Source organism: Mya arenaria, chromosome 16, assembly GCF_026914265.1.
Source record: "Mya arenaria isolate MELC-2E11 chromosome 16, ASM2691426v1".
NCBI lineage: Eukaryota > Metazoa > Mollusca > Bivalvia > Myida > Myidae > Mya > Mya arenaria.
This window is the reverse complement of record NC_069137.1, coordinates 7,391,882-7,416,778: the sequence shown is the minus strand read 5'-3', so window position 1 is coordinate 7,416,778 and position 24,897 is coordinate 7,391,882. Positions and strand designations below refer to the sequence as shown.

At 34.4% G+C, this 24,897-nt stretch overlaps 2 protein-coding genes and 1 pseudogene across 2 annotated transcripts in view; 1 reads left to right on the top strand and 2 right to left on the bottom strand.

Moving 5' to 3' along the window:
- The window catches only part of LOC128222101 (uncharacterized), a 56,198-nt gene that overhangs the window by 17,605 nt on the left and 13,696 nt on the right, over window positions 1-24,897 (bottom strand). The gene's annotated exons all lie outside the window — the stretch shown is intronic.
- On the top strand, window positions 731-3,130 carry LOC128222105 (putative nuclease HARBI1). Its single transcript, XM_052930954.1, has 3 exons — window positions 731-823; window positions 1,570-1,708; window positions 2,384-3,130. Exons 1-3 carry the CDS (start codon window positions 767-769, stop codon window positions 3,124-3,126), a joined length of 939 nt encoding a protein of 312 aa, XP_052786914.1. The 5' UTR covers window positions 731-766; the 3' UTR covers window positions 3,127-3,130.
- LOC128222102 (uncharacterized) lies at window positions 4,256-10,610 on the bottom strand (annotated as a pseudogene).

The window sequence follows — 24,897 nt, the reverse complement described above, 5'->3', positions numbered from 1 at the left end:
ACACTCTATTACTAATACTTTGCTATGCCTCTGAAATCTTTGGGCATGAAATCTTTAGTGTGATCAATAAATGCACCTCTCTTTTCTTCGCAGAATGACCAAAACCAGGCAAAGTACACCATCCGTGCGTTCAGTTACCGCAAACGTGAGCCGATAACAGCTCGCGTCGCTAACTAGTGTATTGACTGCCTTGTTCGCCGCTAACGATTTCAATATGGCGGACTCAGACAGCGTCCTTAGCATCCTAATCGACGAAATTACTGACGATAGTATACTTGAGCATGTAGAAAGGAATATTACAGTCTCAACACAGTCAATGTCCGATTTTCAAGTAAGTTTATAGTTATGTTACGTGTGTACGTATGTTTTATGCGTATTTTCATGTTTTAGTATAAAAAAGTATACCCCACCCATATTTTTGTAAACATTATTTTACCGATAAAAGTTATATCGCCTGATACATATTACTTAAAGATTCAAAATAAATGCAATTGATTGTTAGTAAATGTAAGATTATTATACAGTTAAATTTGACATTATTTTAATAATACATTTTATAGTACTTAACGCTATACTGTAGTGTTGTATCTATATATACAATATCTATTTTGCTGAATTTGATTCCTCCAAAGATAAGCCCCCTGAAGAATATCTTTTGTCCTCAGGTGTAATTAAAGTTCTCTTAACCACAGATACTTCCTTGATGCTGACGTGTAGCAATCCTGCTCCGGTTCGAGTTGAAGGATATGTTCCAGACGTAGTGTCAATGTATTCTGATGTGGAATTTCAGTCCCACTTTCGAATGCATCGGTCAACTTTTGAGGTAAAAAATTAGTTAAAATGTAGAGACTTTTATTTTTAAAACATTTGTCCATATGTTTTCAATATGCCAGTATGTCACTGGATGTGATCAAAACAGTAGAGAACTGGTATTCCAAATCGCTTACAAATGTCACATATTTGCAACTTTGGATTCGGTTGTCCGGTTAGCGCAGTAGTTAGTGCACTCGCTTCTCACTAAGGTGACCCATGTTCATTTCCCGGCCTGGGTGCATGTGAGTTTGGTTAGTGGTCACCAAGGCGGGCAAGTGCGTTTTCTCCTGGTACTCCGGTTTTCCCCACAACACAAGACTACACTCTCGCGTAACATCGTGCCAATGAAAGTGAATGATATAAGTTGCAATAGCTTGTTTCACAATCGTTTAAAAATTTCAATAATTTTAAACTAAATTTTGACCTTTTCAATCAATGAAGATGCTTCGCAATCTGTGCTTGGATACCTATATAACATATAGACACTAACTTCATTGGGTTATAATTATGGTGAACACAGGGATTACTGAGAATGTTATATTTTGAATAATGGTATTTTGTACAAAACCCATTTGTCTCTCTTCCCTAAAGTCCAACTGCACCAGCATCAAAATGGAAATCAAACATTAACATACATTTCGTTGTAGAATTGTGTGCATGTTATTAAAGCATATATATATATATATCTGTTTCTAGTGACCTACATGTAAGTGTTTAATATACATGTATATTCTCTGTACTTTATCAATCTTTTAGGAGCTGTGTAAAATTGTTGCCCCAGATATGGCCAGGGAAAGATCCATTTCTTTGGAGACGAGAATGCTGGCAACACTTTGGATGTTGGGCAATATGGAGTGTTATCGGAGCGTAGCAGACAGATTTGGCATAAGTAAAGGTATATATTAAAACAGTTTCTGTACTTTAACAGGGCATGTTATGTTCAACTGACTGACACATAATTTAAGTCCATTTCAATTCCACAACATATTTTTAAACAAGCACTCTTACTCCCAAATAAAATGTCCCATAATTAATAATACCCATTACTGTTTTAATTTTCCAAAAAGATAGAAATAATGTCGAAAAAAATGGTTCTTATGAAGAATACCGAGTTTAATTTGAAAGAAATGAGCATAAAACATGATGTTTCTACCTTATGAGAATACACAATATATCAGGGCTTTAAAATACATGTTCACGGTTATAACCTCATTTATCCGAGTAATTAATTTTTGCATGAAAGCATTTTTTAATATTAATTGAAGATTTATTAGTCAAAATTGATGTTTATTATACATGTGTATATAATGATTTTGATGAAGAGTGTCACATTAATAAAAATCATTAAAATGTTCATTTAATTTACTGGTATTATTTATTTAATGTACATAATATTTCCATATGGAACTAACAATCATAATTTTGTTACAAACTTGCAATGTATATGTAATACTTTCAATGTCATCTTTCACTGCCAAAAGATAGCTCTCTTACATTCAATAAAAATATTTGCAAATAACACATGTTATATTAATATTTATTTAATTGTCTATTGAACTTTATGTTTAAGGCACTCTCCATCTGACTGTGATGAGTTCTTCTAAGGCCCTTTGTCAACAGAAGAGCAATTTTATTAATTTTCCCACCACAAGAAGGGAGATGGATCAGGTCGCAGAGGGGTTCAGTGCCAGGTGTGGGATTCCTGGAATAGTTGGAGCTGTAGATGGCACATACATTCCAGTTCTTGGTCCACGATATCAGCACAGGGCTTCTTTCATAAATAGGAAGGGCTATCCTAGCATTCAATTGCAGGTTGTTTGCGACAGTAAACTCCGGCTGCTGGATACATACACCGGTTGGCCTGGCTCTGTGCACGATGCAAGAGTTTTCAGGAACTGCCCATTACTAGATGTATGCCAGCAGCTCCCTGCACCTTACCACTTGATTGGGGACTCAGCATATCCGCTATCCAGGTATATGCTAGTCCCATATAGAGACAATGGCCATCTTGATGCTCAACAGAAGAAGTTCAACAAGGCTCACTCGTCAACTAGAGTTGATGTTGAACGTGCGATAGGGCTTTTAAAAAGCAAGTTTAGACGATTGAAAAATCTTGATATGCTTCTGGCTGAACAAATACCAGAAGTTATAACGGCTTGCTGTGTCCTACATAACTTCATTTTGGACAGGGAGGGCGAAGATGTCGTGGAAGATGTAGAATATGATTCTGCAAGTGTAGAGGAGGAGGGATGTAGCGATTCACTTAATGCAGCTGGAGAGGAAAAGCGCAGGAACATTGCTAATTTGTTGTAATATCTCTAGCTTAACATGTTGTCGATTATGTGACATAAACATTATCTTATTTAATTTAAATAGATTTATGGAGTTTTTTCCAACATATTCCATGGAATTTGTGAATGTATATTCATTTCGAACCCATGCATTCTGTTTGATTCTTATTACTTTAACAGATGTAATTGAAAAATAAGTTGTAGTAATAAAGGTCAATGTATGTTATAGCAGGGATAGAAAGCGATAGTTTCTTCTTTTTGAAACCTTTTGACTTCTTGATCGATGGCCACATTTAGCTGTCAGTACATGTTAATTCAAATGCACACAATTTAAAGGCATGAGTTGATTATGTTCTATGAACCTAACAATAATGTTATGAGATCTAATTAGGCTCAAGTAGCTTAGTTTATTTATTTTTTAACTTTTACTTTAAGTTGTTTCAACTTATGAGGCCGGGAAAAATTACATATACAACATATTACCATCATTATGTAACAATATGTATATGAAACTACAGAAACAAGCTAAAAAGCCAAAAGTTAAAGCTGCACTCTCACAGATTTACTGTTTTTCCCACTTTTTTTATTTTTTGTCTTGGAATTGAAATTTTTTGGCGTAAATATCTGCTAACCAGTGATAAAAGACTTCTGACAATTGATCAGATCGCAGATCTTCATATTTTCAATCCAAGTGTAATGTTATATGGCTTAAACTGTTACTAACGGTTTAAGAAAAATGCATTAAACATAAATTTTGGGACAGAAATATGTAAAGCTGCGATCTGATCTTTTGTCAGCAGTATATTATCACTGGTTTGCAAATAAATACGCAAAAATTTGCTTGTTTCAAGACAAAAAATAAAGAAGTTGTCAAAACATTCAATCTGTGAGAGTGCAGCTTTAAGACATAAACATAAAGTTTGTTATAACAAACTTAGTATTTAACAACAGTAAAAGCATGACCTTCTACCATATTGACGCTATGCCCAAAGTGTAGATGCCTGAACTATCCGCTCGTTTTTGTTTTTAAATCCTGTATATGGACCTCGTATTGTTTCTAATACGAGATGGGTTACAATTAAAAAACAATAACAAAAGTTACAATTTCATAATTTTGTTTTATTTCACATTCAATCATTTACTTATTAATACCTTATGAAATTAATTCATCATGCAAAATAACCTTATTTGCTACCTTTTAACATTCAGACCAAACCAGAAGTCTTTAATTGTTGGAACACATTTAAGAATAATGGTAATAGCCAAAGAGTCATCGTTCCGCCATTATCATTGAGCTCATTTACGTATGTAACAGGTGGACGCAAGTTCAACTGCAGACATAAGAGAAACTGCCTATAGTATTTTACATTAACTATCAGCAATTAACACAAACATGAGAACAGTTCTTGTCTAAGGACACAAACAGAACTCTAATCTCAACCTCAGCATCAACTCATTTCACTTCAAAACATCTTAAGAAAATATAAAAAATGCATATGTCAATAATTTGCCAGCCTTCTTATTAATTAAAATCAATAGGATAAGGTGTATTTGAGCAAAATAATTATCATTATCAATGAACTTGGTTCATGCACAGATACTGAACATAGTTAATGAATTTTTTTAAAAGCATTGTATAATGTATTAATTATTTTAAAAGCATTGTTTAACATAAGAGTTGAGGTGGCTTTAAAGAGTCATAACATAAAGGATTTTGAGAATGGTTTCAGTTTATGTAATATAAAAGTTGAATTAGAGAATGAATTATTTTATATGATACTGGCTCATCAATGTTTTTCAAAAGAGAACATTTCCAAAGAAAACATTTACAAAAATTTATAAAGCATGAGACAAGATTGTTACAACACATTTTTCATAAGTGTTAATATTTGTTTTTCATTTTCAAGTATTACATTTATAATGCAAGAGCTGTCGTAAGACAAGGGGCTCGACTACGCCACTCTAACTGAGATGTGAATACAATAATAATAGATGTGCTTGTCATAAGCAATAAACAAAATCTTATGAAAGGTCTCGATAAACTCTTAATGTATACTAAGTTGGCTTTCAATATGTCGACCCTTACTTAAGTTATTCAATACCAACCATTGTTCTACAGATATTACCTTTGTCCTTGATCTCGACATTTTAACACAAAAAGGGCCATAGTTGGTATTAAGGGTTAAAATGGCCCTCAAACTTCAACCTGCAATAAGCTTGAAGATAAGTTCCCAAGTCAATCAGGTGCCATAACTTGTATTAAGGCGGGATGGTCTTGAATAACTGTGTGAAGTTTACAAATAAATTGAATGAAGGGTATAGAAGTTATAAGTATCCCAGCCTGCCCTAAAACGTGATTTTGTGAATAGAATTGAATGAAGGTATTAGACTTATAAGGGAAAATCCAAACTTTCCCTAATATAATAACAATATCATCTAATTCAAAAGACAGAGGGCCATAATATGCCTTAAATGCATGATAGATTTAGCTTACTTGCTTATTTCAGTTTGTATGATGGTTGGGAAGCATTGTATACGGTTTCAATGCAATACATCATGTAGTTTAAGAGATATGATAGAGTTGGTAGTTGCCACAAAATAACCAGGTGAGAAGTACAGTATAGCTCTCCATAATCTTCAAACAATCAATTTTACTTTACTTATTCTTCGTTAAATGATTTACAAGGGTTTTTAAAATGTCATTTCGTTCCTGTGCAATTTTTATCAGGGAGTTGTTGGCTGCTTCTAACCGGTCCATCCTTTCATTCTGCTCAGCCCTAAAAGCCTGAAACCATTCAGGTGGCTCCTGTTGAACACGTCGGCGTTTTCGTGTGTGAGGTGTTTGGTCACCGGGAGTTGATTGTTCATTGTGTTCTTCATTCTGCGGCCTTATTGGTGTAGCTGTAAATAGCTGCCTTTTTGGGGGACACCGTTCTGAATGAAACAATGTTCATATAAAGTTTTAATACACTTCTTTCAATGTAACAAACAAATAATTTTTCATTAAAGCAATAATAATTCAAGGAGGATGTTACTTAAAATACCATCACATTATTTGATCATAAAAAAACATGTTCAGGGTAAATGTATTAATGAATACAAAGGAGGTGTATGCTGAATGTTATGAACTAATGTCCAATTAACATAACTGAAATAATGAAAGACATTTCGTAAGAACAACACAATTTACACAAGCCGAAAACAATTATCTGAGCGCAAGTACTTTGCACTCAGGTAAGGTAAAAGATATACCATTATAAAAGTTCCATATCATGAGATTAGTAACATGTTTACCTATGTTTTCAAGTATTTAAAAAAACTAAATGAATACCAAAGAATTAACATGTGTATCAAAGGCATTTATAAACTACAGCTTGAAAACATGAGTACACCTTGAGCAGTCAATGCTGATGCCACAACTTTGATGGGCCTAACAGCAGGGTCTCCAGCCATAACCTCTTCCATGGCCTCATAGAACTGCCAACTTCGTCTCCCCCGCCCACTCTTGGCATTACTGTCAGTAATCACCTTATGTCTGAAATGAATCAAAATTAAGAATAGAAATAAAGAATTAAAATGTTTTTTTAATGAAATATATTAGTTTCAATCAATTCATTACCATGAACTCAATCACAGTGCAGGAAAACACACAGTTGAATAGAAATATATGTTTATTGTACACAAAATGTGTCATGTTTACAGCATACACAATAATGTAATTGAATAATTGATAAGTTGTGTTATAAATCAACAGAACTGCATGTTTCATTATTGTATATAGCATTTGTTTATAAAAAATAAAAAGTACCCACCGGACAATAAGTATTTGATGTGAAAGTGAAGGTTTTTCTCAAGCATAGCAATACATGAATAAATGCACAAAAGCAAAATACATTTAACATATACAAAACATGTAGACATTGTTACCTATACTTCAGGGAACGAAATTTCTCGTTACACTGAACGCCATCAACAGTGTGCCCACTGTCTTTCATTTTTTTCAGAAATGCATTGCCAGATGTCTTTTTGTTTGAAGCAGGAAGATGCAAATTTATCCTTATTTTTGCCGAATAAATCAATCAGTAGCAGCACTGCTTCATGTGTCCAAGTAAGACCTGAAATATGAAATCATCATGCAAAGTAAACTATCACTTTAAAATGTACTCCATTTTGTTCCATGCATATATTTGTATTAAATAACATCCACATCTGTTTTATGACACCTTGGATGACCCTGTTGCATCAGACCTGCAGTTTTTATGACAACAAATCTATTGAAAGTCCATATTTCAAGTACATGGATCTATTTATGTCATACTGATAAAGCAATAAGTTAAACAGTAAGTGATAAAAATGAATAAACACACAAATTTAAATTTACTTGTTGCAAGATAGTAGAAAATGTTATAATTTTAAACAAGTTGTGTCTTTAATATAGAAAATAAAGCAAAAACATATTCTTAAAATGTAATATATGACAATTCTACAAATTCTAAAGAAAACACTTAATATTTAAAAAAGAAAAGAAAGTAATACCTCCAGTGCACTTCATGCTGTTGATCGGCTGATCATGGCTTCCCAGCTCATCAACCATTTGGCTTTCTAAAAGATATCATATCTTACAATGAAATGCATTTCAACATAAAAATGTGAAAACAACAGCATTATGATATATATGCAAGAAGAATTCCAAGATCTGGAGTTGAAAGCTATCAACTTTATTCAACTTCAAATATTGGTGTTATTTACTTATACAGTACACAAAATGATGAACACAATAAGTAAATAACACATACATATTTTAAAAATGTTTGTATTTTTAGTTTTACATCACAGGTAACAACACCCCAAATGTCCATAAGTAATGGTACAGGTGAAATCAAGCACATATAGGTATACACATTTTACTGTTACATATTATTTACATGCAAATTAGCCAAAAAAACCACTCAAGATAATTACCTTCATCTACAACATCATCTATAACATTATTGTTGCCATCAACGTCAGTTACGTCACCAATGACTTCCAGTGAAACTATGGATTTATCTCTTCCTGTTGAAATCAAATATGCTGAGAATGATAAGCAATTAACTAATTGGCTTAAAAGTAAACTAAATATAGGTAATAAAATCTTCTAAAAGGGAATTCTTGTCTACTAATTTTCGCTAAAGCAAAGTGGTTCGAATCCTGGCCTGAGCACATATCATTTGATTCGAGGTCACAACTCACAAACATGGCCTACTTCATTTTAACCGGGTTCTCCAGCTGATGCCACATAAAATACCACATTCCCATGTTAAATGTTGGCATTTTAAGAATAGTACTTAATGTAATGTCCTAATAACTTGTTTCCAACAGCTGGAAAATTTGAGGTTTTGGTATAAAAGCTATCTGTTTAAAATAGGGCATTTTAGCAAAAAAATCATTTCAATGTTGTTTGATACTGTATATGCTTCATTTTGATAATGTGTTCAGTAATTCTATGCATGAAATCACTCACCATAGGCTTCCTTGTAACCGTCCACAACCTTTTTTGCAGTCCCTTGATCTATAAAAGAATATAAAATGAAGACGTTATGCATGCTAATTAAAAATTAAAAGAAAAGTAAAATGAGGTATATTTTTAACATTATCACTGATATTATTAGTAAGACATGAGAACAGGTTTGTTTACAGTTTATCTGAAGAACCATATTACTATAATCAATATACACATAGGCAAGTGGAATACATACAGTATAAATTAAGTAATTATTATGCACCAGTCAATTTTAACCACTCTATCCCCTAGGTCTCGGGAAATGGACCGAATTTTTACCTTCCCCGTTACTCCACAGTGCTGGGTTAATGCGGTGGTTTTGTCTTCACGTTAAATATAGCGGCAATTGCCCTTACATAGGGTCCCTGGTGCAGGGGCATTTGCCGGGGATTTTACCTTCAGTTTGTCCCCATAAAGCAAGGAGTTTACCTGGGCTATACCCCTAACCTGGGGGGTGGGGGGGGGCTACAATTGACTGGTGCATTATCAATTACTATTTTGATTTTAATTTAGATCAATGTTCATCCTCACCTTGGTCATAAACTATACTTCGGTATGCCTCAGCATCAACCTGAATGACATCTGTTGCGCCATCATCTAACACAACCCTTAGTTTCATCCAGCCACCAGCAAAAATAGGTTTTCTGAAAGAAATAAACAACAAAATGTCCATGTAAATAACCTTTCGGACAATCACAACATTTAAGAAAACATGAAAATTAAAAAAACATACCATTACTGTATATTTAAAAATCTTGAATTTTACGATGCATTATTTCTAGACGGTATAAGAAACTAATTATTGAAATTTAACTTTCAAAACAATAAAAGTATAACATAGCTTCACTTTAAAAATGACAAATTAATATCATGATCAAAAAGTACAATAAAGAAAAAACATGAGTAATATCCCAAATGTCGCATTTTAACGAAATAAACAAACTCGGAATAACGTTTGACGGCATTATATACTATTTTGTGAAGTTTAATAACAGAAATCGATATGTTTACTTACACGGCAGCCATTTTGTTTTCTTCGCATACGATCCCCGATTGTAGGTAGCGACCGTTTGCGAACGTACACGGCTACCGGTGCGTTCAATACAACTTGTTTGCAACCGTTTGCGAATGTTAGCGACCGTTTGCGGTAACTGAACGCACGGCATATTTGCTTAATGGCGAAACAGGCGAGTATCCTTTAAAAATTCAAATCAAGTCAAAAATGGTTAATTTCTTGAGAACAAAAACAATAATCACAGGTAATGATGAAAAACTAAACTTTGTATGTAATAAGTCAAATGACTTTATCAAAACCAATTCAAATGTTATAAACATGTCATATCAATTTAGGATGAAACTGGTTGTTCATATATATGAAATGACGCAAGTGCGCATTCTCCAAAAAGTAATCGACAAACTTATAAAACAGACATCAATTGATCAATTTATACAAACATGAATGAACAGTTCTTCTAAAGGATTTAATGACGAACTATTACAATTTTATTTTGATTTCAACCTAACCTTATAAAACTTAACCCCTTTTTTAAGGGTCCAAATGACAAAAATCAGAACATCAATTCATAAGTTTCAAGTTAAAACAGGAATACATTCCAATATTGACTTGAACCGAAGGAAATGTAATTAATGTAAAAGAGATATCGCAGAAGAATTTCAGAGGAAAACTCATGATAACAAAAAATAAATGAAAACAGAAATAGCTGATACATGTAGAATCTCTAACAACCTTTTAGCACTTTGTCCCATTGGAAACCTTAACACTGCGTTTACAATGTAACTCCGGAAAAAACCTATCAACCAGATACACTCTGTTTCCAAATATTTAATCGTCATTTTTTTTCACTACTTGTACTTCACACGAAAACCTAAGTACATATGGATGTTTAGATTAAGAATAATTCCATTTGCTTTTGTTTTTTCTCTTCACCTGTATTGCTAGGAATTTCTTGGCTATACTTTATTAATACTGCTATATCATGTAAATTCGATTGTAGTATACTATACGTATACTCTTTTGTGTAGATGCATTAATCATGTTGACGCATAAAGTGGCCTAAAATATTCAGTAATAAAGTGAACTTGACTTGACTTGATTACAAGGGTGTGGGGGGGTGATGATCAGCCTGAGTGATATCTTTAAAGGGATATGCCACATCATTTCCTTTATTCGGAGATTAATGGAGGTTGATGGACGTGTGTTAATGCGGACATACACTGTGGATAAAATATTGATGTCAAAGACAGTATTCTAGAAGGATATCTTTGAAATATATTGTATTTTAGTAAGTGTATCATTAAAGGAACTGTTTCTTTAGATTTCAAGAAAGATTGTTATAGTTGGCCACATCCTATCACCAGTCGTATCGAACAATTGATTTTTTAAGATTGATTAGTTCAAACATACTTCATTTCACTTTCTTAACGATCAAGTTAACACATGCGTATCTTTTTATTTACTTATCCTACAATATATATTCAATCGCACATTTGATTATAATATTTGGTTGACCGCATAATGTTTATATTTTGCAATTTACTTAAATTGTTTAAGGGTCAATGCAAGAAACAACAATAATAAGTGAACACTATCATGTATGTCGGAATCAGTGTCAACATAACAAAAGCAAGATCAAAATTCAAAATGCCCCCTGTCCCCTCAATATCCTAAACAAGAAATCGACAGCCGCATTAATGCAAACCGAACTACAGTAAAATGTCAAATGTTGCGGCCATCATGATTCATTATTTATTAGCACAATAAACTTGAAAACAGTGTCAATGAAGGTGTTTAGTGGATTGTTTAATGATCATCTGGATTATAGTATTGATGTGTTTGTTGCACTTTAGTTTTGTATTTCAGTATATCAGTATGATCCGCTTTGATATGCAATAAACCAGTTGAATGTCAAAAACCATTTTCAGAGAAGCAATGATGGCCAATTCAGTTAAATTGTAAGTTTATAGTATTAAAATACCTCCGGCACATAAAACAACACGCGAGCATACGTTTATAATACAACCGAGGTAAATAATGAAAATTACATGTAATGATTTCAAAACTTAACTTCAATTTAAATGTATTCTCACTGCCTAATTTATAAACATTGACACGTTACGTATAATCAAACTATTTGTACAAGTCATTAAATACAAACAGTATCTTAAGTCGGGGATTTTATATAGTAGTATTTTACAATATAAACTTTTCTTATTATTTAGAATTATTAAAGGGCATATTAACCAAAATGGTATACATGTTCCAAAAAGGTTCAAGTACGTTCTTTTTTTAAATGCCATAATGGATACTCGTTAGAAATATTATGTACGTCACATTGAGATAACGCAAAACATTTGCATAATTTTGCCACATCTAAAACATAACCATGGATGGATGATATCCTGAACTAAGCTTATAGATAATCACCCTAGTCTAAAAAAAACAGGACAAATTACAAATGTCACCTAATTTCCACTTAAACCGATTCACCGATAAAGACATTGCAAAATCAATTGATATGTTAAATCCATAAAAGCACCTGGAATATAAACGTTCCCATTCAAAACATGGCCAATGAAATCATAAGCCAAGTAAAATTTCCAAATAGTCCTAAGCTACCACAAGCTACCCCTATTTTCAAGAAAGATGACCCCTTTATAGAAAAATACTATAGAACTGTCAGTATTTAATCATCAATGTCCGAAATATATGCACTGGTTATTAGTGGGCAACTGATAAGTAATTTTTTATCATTTCATGGAAGTTTTCAGAACCCCATGCTAAAGGTGGTGGAAGACCGGAAAAAATACCTTGATGATATCAAATATGTAGACGCAGTTCTAATGGAACTCTAAAAACATGAGAATGGCTGTCCAATGATCTCATTCTAGACACGCTAAATCGAAATGCATATGATAATTCAGCCAAAGCATATAAACTTGTGCACAACTATACACTTGATATAAAAGAAAACAACGGTTCACACTTGGTCAAATTACCAATGAGTGGGACTCAATCCTTTTGATGTATTTCAGACCACTCTTGGCGATGAAAGTGACAACTGGTTTATTTCCAAGATAATAAGGCTAACCCTGACAAATATCAAGCATATTAAGTTTACTCAAAGTTTGTTAAAGAAGTAAAACATTTTCATATACTTATAACAACTATTGTTTATTATGCGAAAATTAAATTTCTAGGCGTTGACGTAGATCGTTTATTAAAGTGTGATGCCCAGATTTCTAAAATGTGCAAAAAAGCAGATAAGTTACTGGCAATACACAGCTTATTGTGTACCTTATAGTACACAGCTTATAGTTTTCGCATAAATATTGCTTTACCTTTCTAGCACTTTGTACAGTGTGTTTTCAATTTCAACTGTTTTGTGAGGTCAAAGACATTTATTTTCTTCCAAACTATTCTCATATCAACACTTTGTAGTACACATGGTGTTACATGAGCTCTTGCACCTACAAGATCAAATTATACATTCTTGAAGCTCAAACTGTTCAGTGAATTAGTAGTGTAGAGATTGAAATTAATAGTACATGCTTGAATATCATTTTTGTTCAGAGAATAACAGGGTAGAAATTGTAGTTAAATAAACTATACACATGTTACTATATATAGTAACATTTGACTAAATAGGTTTGTACTTGCCATATCATATCATTCCGAAACACAGAAAGTTACCGGGCATCAGCTTTGAAAATAAAACCAACATTACACATAAAGTTATGATCACGTTTTATTTTCCTTTTGCTCAGTACATATTGAGAACACCTTTTGTTTGTGTGTTACAACTTTAACTGAAGCACACACACTGTTCTGTAAACTTAATATCTAATTCTACAGAACGGCCACACTTGTCCAATATCGATATCCGAAAACAAATGAAGCATGCATAATTATTATCAGAAATCGCTTAGTTATGCTCCTGTATGCCATTAGTTTCGTATAACGAAACGTCATCTGTTTTGTTTGTTTGTACTGTCGTTAGGCTACAGTATTTCTAAACAGAATATCCATTATTCAAATATACACTGTTGATTCTAGTGTTACAAGACGCATGATACAATATTCTTTATTAAAGTCGGGTGCCTGTTTATAAAAAGCATAAGTTTAATGAGGTATTTTCCGACATGAATTCCAGAGCTAGTGACCTGGAAGTAAAAGCATTTATGTACAATATTCACACAAGTATTTAAAAAAGCTGTCTCTAAATATTTGTTTATGCATCAAATTTTAGATTTTAGATAGATTTTAGCAATGTCTACACAGTGCTGTGAATTTGGTAAAATGTTATAATTATTCATATAGATTGCTTGGAAAGTACTACTCAGATCGGGTACTTGATTCATCATGTTATAAAAAAACTTATGATAGTTTTAGAAACAGTAACGTTCAAAGGCAAAGCTGCTCCTATAATTGAGCCAATCTTTACCTACAGGTTACCATCCTTTTGCTCTCTCACATTTTGGATTATTATGTGAAAACTAGTGATTCTAAAATTTGGATTTTTGGCAGAGTGATTTGTGAAGTAGATACCATCATGTTCATGAGTTTGATTTGTGGAATTATTACTGGATTAATTAGTTACATTGATTTTAATATTTCAATATTGAACAATGTTGGATCTACTTGTTTTCATAGTTTCAACACATTTAGTGATCAACAGCTCACCATGTGACATGGCAATTACATACAATAGAGACCAATTATTGGATTTAAGATCTACACCTAGAAGGAGTATATTACCATCTATAGAAGTACTAAGTAGGCTTAAGTCATTCAATATCCTTCGATATAGAGGTAAACGGGCCGGTCGCCTGAGGGCAAGATCTAATGCTGGTATTCATTGGACAAACTTGATACCAATTAAAGCGGATCACACAATTTCTACAAACGCCCATAGAAAGAGACAATTGAAGGTTGCTAGCAAAGATGTTCAGCCTACTTCAGGAAGTTTGTCTCTATATACCTTGAACTGCCGCTCAATCAAAAACAAAACACTTTCTATATATGATTTCATAGTAAATAAAAACATTGACTTGCTTGTTCTGACTGAAACCTGGTTAGGAACTGCTGTCGACAATTGTGTAATATCAGAGATCCTCCCAGATGGGTACAACTTTTGTCATGTCTCTAGATCAGAGAGGAGGGGTGGTGGTGTAGGACTTGTATACCAAAATACCATCAACGTTAAGTCTGTAGAATCGTTTACACAGGCAACACATTTTGAGCATATGGAATGCGACATCAGTACCAATAGCTCACATTTTATCTTGTGTTCGTTATACAGACCTCCTGTGTCAAAGGGCAACAACTTTCACATTGCAACATTCTTCGAGGAGTGGTCATCATATTTAGATGAACTAGCTTTGAGCCCAGATGAAATCATCTTAACAGGTGATCTAAACTTTCATCTCGATGACTCTACCAACGTTGACAGTCAGAAGTTCCTTGAGACTCTTGAAGTACATGGGTTATCCCAACATGTAGTTGGTGCAACTCACTATCGTGGTCACACTCTGGATGTACTCATAACCAGACAAAGTAGCTCTCTACTCCAAGAAACTCCCGTGATAGAGAATCCAGGCCTATTTGACTCTAAAGGTTGCCCATCTGGTGATCATCTTGCCATATGCACCCATCTACAAACTCAAAAGCCAAAAAGAGAACATAATCTTTTCGTGCCTTCCGTGATATATGTATTGACGATCTTGTAACAGATATCACCAATTCACAAACGCTGCAGTCCATAGAGGGTACGACTGAGAAACTTGTAGAGAGGTATAATACAGGCCTCCAGGAGCTGTTAGATAAACATGCCCCATTACAAACCAAAGTGATAACCATCAGGCAAAACACACCATGGTATAATGATAGTCTCCGTGCTGCTAAGAGGAACCGTCGTAAGGCTGAGAGAAAGATGCGAAAATCTAATTTGACAGTTCATACAGAGATATACAAAGAACCTTGTATTATCTATAATAAACTTATGCTACAGACCAAAAAGGATTACTATTTATCCAAAATTGAAGAAAACAGTAACGATCGGCGTCACCTTTTTAAACTCACAAACACTCTCATGGGTTGTAAGCGAGATACGGTGTTACCATCCACCGATAATGACAAATCTTTGGCAAACAAATTTTGTGACTTTTTCATTGGAAAAATTATCAGTATCCGTAACAAGTTGAGTGAGAATCAGACTGACAATGTTGTCCTTCGGGCTGATGTTAAGTTCATTGGAAAGCGCATGGAAGCCCTGGCTCCTGTTACTCCTGAAGAGGTTAGGAAAACCATCATACATGCATCTGCAAAGTCTTGTGAACTGGACCCCATTCCAACATCTCTGTTGAAGCCCTGTCTAGATAGTCTCCTCCCAATCATCACAGCTATAATGAATCAATCATTGTTGAACTCTGAAGTACCTACTCAATTTAAGCAGGCCATTGTACGACCCTTACTAAAGAAACCTGGGTTGGATCACGATACATTTAGTAATTATAGACCTGTATCAAACCTCCCTTTTCTGTCTAAAGTGCTTGAAAAAGTGGTAGCAAGAAGGCTGGAGGATCACTTGGACACTAATACATTACATGACAATTTACAATCTGCGTACCGTGCACGACATTCCACAGAGACAGCACTTCTACGAGTCCACCAAGACATAGCGGCCGCACTTGACAATAACTCATGTGTGGTTTTGATAATGTTAGATCTATCTGCCGCCTTTGATGTCATCGACCATCCTATTCTACTTAAAAGTTTGGAACATGCCTATGGAATATCTGGCTCTGCCCTGCTGTGGTTTCACTCTTATCTGAGTAATAGGTCTCAACGCGTTGCAGTTCGGTCGGCTGTTTCTGACGAAACCTCTTTACATTTTGGCGTTCCTCAGGGCTCGGTACTGGGACCGAGAAAATACTGTATGTTCTCTAGACCAATAGGGGATATATGTAAGAACCACAACATGCTACACCATGGTTATGCTGATGATACGCAATGCTACCTTGTCATTAAACCAAAAGACAGTTGGACTAGTGTAGTAACAGCAATTGAAGCGTGCTTGTCGGACATCAGTTCCTGGATGCACCTGAACATGCTTAAGATCAACCAGGACAAAACTGAACTCATCATCTTTGCACCAAAACATCAAGTAAATAATTTTTCTGGCTGCAAATTACAATTTGACGGAACAATTGTTCATGAATCATCATTTGTGAAAAACTTAGGTGCCTTCTTTGATAAAACTTTAAACATGGACAAACAGGCTAATGCAATTTCAAAATCCTGTTTTTTCCATCTGCGTAATATTGGGCGGATTAGGCCATTCATTACCATAAATGCCTGTAAAACACTTGTGAATTCTCTCGTGACCTCTCGGCTGGACTATGCCAATGTTTTGCTATGTGGTGCAAACTGCAAAGTAATCGACAAACTGCAGCGCATCCAGAACACTGCCGCTCGTTTAATCACGCTTACAAAGAAGCGTGACCACATAACCCCGGTTCTATATTCTCTACACTGGCTCCCGGTTCCGTACAGAGTACAGTACAAAGTCATACTGTACTCTTTCAAAATCAGACATGAACTTGCTCCTGTATACATGAACAATCTAATTAGTGAATACCAGCCAAAACGACTTCTGAGATCAGACTCTGCTAAGCTACTGAACGTTCCACATACAAAAACTAAAACATATGGTGAAAAGAGATTTGATAAATGTGCAGCCAATCTTTGGAACAGCCTGCCAGTAGAAATTAAACACATTGACTCCCTGACAGTTTTCAAAAAGGCTTTAAAAACTCACCTATTTAAATTGGCGTATCAGTGGAATGATGTGGACTTTTTAACCTGTTAATTCGCGTGTGCAGCGCTTAGAAACTTGTTTTATAATGCGCTATACAAATATTTACATTCATTCATTCATTCATTCATTCATTCAAATCTCTGCCCGGCAATCGCCCTGACAATCTCAGCACATACTGTTGATTGAAAATGCTAAATCGTAAATTCGTAACAAATACTTGCGGAAGAAGTTGCATGTGTTTGCAAATTTTAATAATATATAAACTTGAAACAATCATGAATAATTTTTAGCCGTTATTATTTTAATTTTTATTCATATTTAAAATGCCTGCTTATATATTTATTGGAAAGCCACATCTGGTCCAATGGGTGTAGACCATCCCATCAAAGTCCTTTCCGTGGGGAAAAACGTTAAAATATATTCAGTGAAACACGTTGTAATATTCAATTTCTTCTGATTTTTAAGTTATGAAAAAATAGCATTTAGAAGAGAGAATTGTCAGGGTACGTATCGGCCTTCTAAATTCCATGTAGTTTTGAGAGCACTAATTTCATTTGGAAGCTGTTCCATACCTGACTGGCCTCAAAGCGGAAAGAGCTTTTCCCATATTTAGATGTTTTAACATATGGTACATCTATACAGTTTATATATCAGAGATTAAAATTTCATGTTTTAAAAGCTACACGATTTTGAACATATTCTTGTGGGATACCGTACAGGCATTTGAAAGATTCAATAGCGATGCATCTTACTCTGCTCAGATGTAATTTTGGCATTTAAAATGTATGGAGAAGGGTAAGTTTAGGTGTAATCATTTAAAACATATTTCAAGCTTTGTTTTGAATCTGTTCTATATTTCTGTGTTGTTTTGTTACAAAAATGCAAAACAACAGCACAGTAGTTGAAACTGTATTTCATAAACCACAAAGTTAATAAGGGCGGGCAGATGCAACGACTTTTCAACGCTGCAAATGCTGAAAGAACTGTTCAAATAGGAGCCGTCACCCGTAATACTTTTGCCTGCAAAAGTTCGTGAAATTATGAATCCAACAGCCAAATCTGATCTGCTTGCAGTACCCTTTGTGCCTTTGTTGGTACGAAGATCTTCACTTACATTGATTGATGGTCATGCATTAACTCAGGCATAAGGTAAATCAGATGACTGCGTCACATTTTGAGGGTATGCGGACATGTTTGTCCAGTGTATATTGAAATACTTACACGAATAATCGAAGAAGAAATCGACAGATACACAGGAAAACATAAATAAGGGCAGGTGCAAGAGGCAATCGATCCGTGTAACGACGATTAATTTGTAGATTGCTTACTGGTCCATTTTTATCCCTGCAAGAATCATGGATTAACTTCTTCACAATGAGTGAGAACATAGCTGATATCGCGTGTTTCCTTTTCGAATGATTACAAACGAGGACAGAAACGCTACCGAGAGAGCAAGGTTATGACATAATAGTTAACAAATGTCCAGATACTGATGTACTGCTCATACTGCTATTCCATCTTGGTCGTTTACACATTGAAGTATGGATGATAGCTGGGACCTCGAAAAACCAAACTGTACACTGTGCATGGTATCGCTCACTAAATACCCTTTTAATTCTCTGAACAGTTTGACTTTCAAACATGTATTATTAAGTGCGAGCGCTACTCTATTATTAATTTGAACAGTTCGATTTTCAAGCATGTATTATTAACTGCGATCTCTACCCTATTTATCATTTGAACAGTTTGATCTTCAAACATGTATTATTAACTACAATGGCTACCCTATTAATTCTCCGACCTTCAAGCATGTAATGTTTTGAACTATAATTTACTATCCTAATAATCATTTGAACAGTTTGACATTCAAGCATGTATCATTAACTGCAGTAGCTTAGTGTAGGTTATATCTTAAAATCGTTGCCACACTGAGTGTTTATTCTTAAAATTAAGTATGGATAGAAAAATAAAGACATTTTCATCATGTCTAAATTAGAAACCCGAGAGAAAACGACCACGAAAGAGAACTAGCAGTTTGACGACTCAGGTAAATGAGCACGTGGATCACGAAAAAAGATTCCCCATTACACCGAGTGATGGTATTAAGGATTATCCGAGTCAGCAATACCTAATCCTTAATTCGGCTAACAATTTATCCTTTTGGAGTAACATTTTACCTGATACCAATATGCAAAACTCATCGGTTTTCCGAGCGCAAAGGCGCAGCCCTATGCATCAAGCCCGCCATTCGCCCACGGTGGGTTGTTCCTGGTAGCCACGGTGATGTTCACAGCACAAGGAGGACCACAAGCGGTTAGCCAAATCATCGACGATATAACTCACATTATGGATAAAATCTCTAAGATTGATAATGTAGAAAAACAAGTAAAAACAATCAACAAAAAAGCCTTCATATTTAGAGACTACTTAAAAACTCTTGATGAACGATAAAAAAACCTGAAAAAAAAATGCAGATATTAGTCGGGAAGTCATGGTGATATAAAAAAAGGACCAACGCTTTGCCACAGACATGACAAAACCGATGAACATTAAATGCGATAACCTTAATTCTGAAATCAGAAAAAAATGAGCAAGGAAAAATCAAGCATGGAAGACAAGCTACTTGACCTTGAGGAAAAGTCCATGAATCAGAACCTTGTATTTTATGGCCAAGCAGATCAGAAGGAGAGGAATGTGTGAACGCAATTCCTTGTGAATTCCTTGGGTTCGTTACAAGGCGGTACCTAACACTTATTGATATGGTATCTTGGTATGCACTGTGCTGTTTGTGGAATTTTGTGCTGTTCTTTCATGTTTCTTGTTTGTGATTTTATGTTATATGTCTTTGGCGTTTACCCATTGCCATTTTACCGGGTTCTGTGCTGTTTGTGGAATTTTGTGCTGTTCTTTCATGTTTCTTGTTTGTTATTTTATGTTATATGTCTTTGGCGTTTACCCAGTGCCATTATACCGGGTTTATGTTTAAACATTTTGCTACTTTGCTTGGTTCTGTAGCTTTTCGCATAAATATTGAGTGAGTTAAATGCTACAGGCATATGCTTTGACTGGGCAAAACGTGCCGGGAATAAACGTGCCAAACAACTGATGCTCATCATTGCTAGATTCAGTGCCTTCAAAACTCGAGAAACAGTTAGAAAGTTGTATTACGAGAAACGGGAGGACCTTTAGGCCTACAATCTAGAAATCGGCATACAAATTCCCCTATAAATATCGTGAACGCCGCCGAAAGATCCATCCGCTCATGCAGAAACTCTAGAGCATGAGTCTTTCTGTCTTTCAACGACAAGTTTTTTTGTGGACGGACAGCTGCACCGGGGGCGCTCGGATGATGCCGTCGCGGCCACCATCTACACCGCCATCGACCGAGGGACCCGGAAGGACCGACAGTAGGAACGTCAGCAAGGGAATCTACGTGTGATTGCATGGAACATTAATGAACTCAAACGAAAACTTCTAGATACGGATTCTATTTATTTAGTTCAAAATATGATATAGTTTTATGAAATGAAACATGGATACCGAATGAAGACCAAAGTGACCTAAACATAAATAGTCTTTAAAGTGATCACATTCATGGAAACACATTTAAAAGGACATCAAACGGACGATATGGCGGAGGTATATCAATTATTGTTTAGTTAAATTTAGAAAGATTCATTAAAATTGTTGATAAAAGACAAGAGGGAATATTATGGATTGAATTATCGTCAGATTTATTGATGTCGAATTTGTATATGCATTACATATAATCCACCTTATATGTTGAAGTGTTAGATATTGATTATTTCGAAATTATGGAAACTGATTATTACATTTATTGTACTTAAGAAGATGTGTATTTACAGGTGACTTTAACAGTAGGACATCGTATGAAATTGATGATTTATAAGTTGGTAGATAAATCAGTAATAATTTCATTTTTGCGGAAGATATAAGATTAAAAAAAAAGAGAATAATATCGATAAATTAATTGACAGATGTGGAAGAAAAGTTTTAGATTTGTTGATTTACACAGGCTTATTGATAGTAAATGGGAGCTCTAAAAACGATCTATAGGGAGAAAATAGTTATAGCTCATTAAATGGGTGAAGTACTGTAGATTACTTATTAACTAACTTTGAGAACTTAGGATGCAAACCGAATTTTAATATATTAAAGTTGAATGAATTCTTTGATCATGCTCCTGTTTTATTTTTGTTTAAACACTCATACTTATGAGGAACACACACACACACACACAGAATGAAATAACAATTCTGGTTTTACCTACATAAACATTGATGTGTCGAAACTCCTCACTTTAAGGCTTTACTATCAGATATGTAGCTTCCTCGAATCCAAGGCAATTTTGATATATAATTAAAACACAATAAAACAAATACAAATAATTGAAATAATTCAAAAATAGATGACTTCTTTAGACACTTTGAAAATATGTTTTGAAATTGAGCCAGACTCTCATCAAACAATGAATGATTGACCCGAATGTGACTTGTATGCAGGAGTTCGTTTGTGAATTTACGCACGAAGAATTGCGTTCTTCAGTATTTCTTCAGTATTTAAACAAATTAACAACAAGGTTTAGATCTGCAGAAATATTTAAAGGATCATGTGATATTTTATTTCTTCTCCTCTTGCATATATATAACGCAATTAATGCGACAGGAATCTAGGTTGTTGGGGAAATGCATTATAACAGTAGTCTTTAAGAAGGGTGGCCTAGATCTTGCAGAAATGTATAGGTGAATAACACTTACAAACATTCTTGCCAAAAAATCACAATTGTTGCATAATCGGTTGACAATGGTTAAAATATGTCAAAATCAATTTGGATACCAAAAAGAAAAGGCAATTGTTTTTTTGCAGTCAATAATCAATAAAGTTCTTAATTCAGATGATAAATTGTATGCTGCGTTCGTAGACTATGGACGTTGTTCTGATTATATTGAAATAAATCTGTTCTGTAATAATTTTGTGGCTGAAATATCCACACTCGCATGGCGACTTACAAGCAATGCATAACTCAGTGAAATCGTGCGTACGACTTAAGAAAGAGTTGTCACCCTTCTTTGTCTCAAAAGTAAAGGTTAAACAGGGAGACTCCAGCAGCCAATTGTATAAACGTGGATAAGTCCTAACCAGCGGTTATCTTTTGGTTATCTCCCTGGTTTGGTCAAGTTATCCGAAAACCGGTTGTATAAAAATTAAGTTATCCTAACCAGCGCGTGATTCGGCTAATTTTTGGACAAGATTTAACCGACCTCTGGGAGTATGGTTAACTGACTTATCCAAAACAAAGATGGCGGACAAGACATAAACAAAGCTCGATTCCCAACTTATTTCAACGATTTTACAGACACATGGACTCTGCTTAAATAGAAAACAAATGTTATAACATCGATATCCATGATAGTCATGAATTAAGAGGTAAGAAAAAACAATTTCTTATTTGTGACCCAATTTATGCATGAAACTTATCCACGGAACCTTGAAACAAAAACAGTGACAACAAGCTGCATTTTGAGAACGATATTTACCTTGTTATTGTGTGCACATAATTCCATAATCTTACACAAGTCACGACTCTGGGTCGAGGCCAACAATTGCTTGCAGGTCTCGCCCTTACATTGCATATATACCCTCGCTTTAAACATACCGTATTTTGTTTCATTTGCACATATTTACAATCAAAATAAACCGCGTGTAAACATTACGACAAATTGACAGCAATGACGTCATTTTCAAGGAATCTTACTCATTCTAAAGTCTATTTCTAAAACTTTCTCTTAATTCACCCTGGTAGAGGCACCCAGGAGGATAATTACTACTGTTCAGTGGTATGTAATTATATTATTGAAAACACATAAATAAGTGTGTGTGTGTGTGTGTGTGAGTGTGTGTGTGTGTGCGTGTGCGTATACGTATGCGTGCGTGCGTGCGTGCGTGGGTGTTTGATATAAATGAGTAAATGTAAGCATAATTGTGATTTGAGACCTTAACTGTACTATATCCTTTAAATAACATGTCATAGATAAAAAAGATAGTTACATTATTCATCTCATATTGTATACAATAAATTTATCTTTCAGTTGAGTGGCTTTACCAGCCAAAGTCGGAAAAACCAGTGTTGATTAGTTCTACAGATGTCTGCTATAGTAGGGAATGGAACCAACACCAGATCTAATACACCAAGAGCAGTGAGGATATACATAGCATTATCAGGTTAGTTTGTTAACAAAACTTTATTGTCAAATTGAAAACATATTCCAAAACATAAAGCAGTATACTCAGAACAGTCATTTGAATAAAAGAAAATATATATATATATATATATATATATATATATATTTATATATAATAATTGGCTTCTTCATAATTCAACCTTCATTAGTGACAATGAACATTTATATCATATAATAAAGTGAGAGCAATACTTTATAGGAATTATTAAGAATGTCTTCCCTACCACATGTTATGGGTAGGATGTTGAATATCAGTTTGTCTGTCTGTCTGACTGACTGATGTCAAATTGTCTTGAATACTCCACTTAATACGGGAAATGGGAACATTTTAAATGGAGTTTTACAGGAACATTCAAATGAAAAGCATGGATTTCGATACTTCTGCTTTATTGCTTATAGTTTTACATTGAACATTGGAGTACTTTAGAGTCCAAATTGCATTATGTCGCATTAAAATCATGTTTTTTCATTCCAATTCTTGTAACTTATAAAGGTTAGTTTTCATGGTGTTTTAAAGAGGCTTTCCGTGCATTGGTAATAATATCATTCATCTACCTTTAAAATGTGTTCAAATGCCTAACCGCACATACATGATTGTTATGATTTAAAATATTCATTTTTGTATTCTTCAGATTGTAGCCACTGGATGACCAAATTCATCTGACAGACTCAAATTGCTGCTCCCAGAGGGCTTACTTGTCAACATCCTATCTTGTATTGACAGGGTTAAGTAATAAATGATTTTTGTTAATTATTATATTTTTCATTAGATTTGTAACCTTTAATCTTTTTCTTGCAATTCAAATTAGCATACTAATGGGTGGTACCAACAATGTTCAGTTTGATTATTGTTTTTTTATTGGAATGTACCAAAACAGTCATTTTATATTTTAATTTCAATGTTAATAGTTCTCTTTGTAAACTACTCATTTGACAGTTAATGGCCAGTGGCCGGGGGGGGGGGGGCACGTAGGGCCTGTCCGCCCCCCCCCCCAGCCGGCCGGCAAGTTATGTTTTTTTGGGGCACAACTTTATTGAACTGTACAAATAAGTTTTGTCACAATTTAAAGTTTATATCATTATTTGAGCAAGTTAACAATTAAACCTGATTCTCGTGTGTTCAAGTATTTATGGTATGCCAATTTCAAAGT

Excerpts from the sequence above, each read along its gene's own strand:
- LOC128222105 (XM_052930954.1), top strand. The coding sequence starts at position 767 with ATGTATTCTGATGTGGAATTTCAGTCCCACTTTCGAATGCATCGGTCA. Across the intron at positions 824-1,569 it reads TGCATCGGTCAACTTTTGAG|GAGCTGTGTAAAATTGTTGC; the intron begins GTAAAAAATTAG and ends TCAATCTTTTAG. Across the intron at positions 1,709-2,383 it reads CAGATTTGGCATAAGTAAAG|GCACTCTCCATCTGACTGTG; the intron begins GTATATATTAAA and ends TTTATGTTTAAG.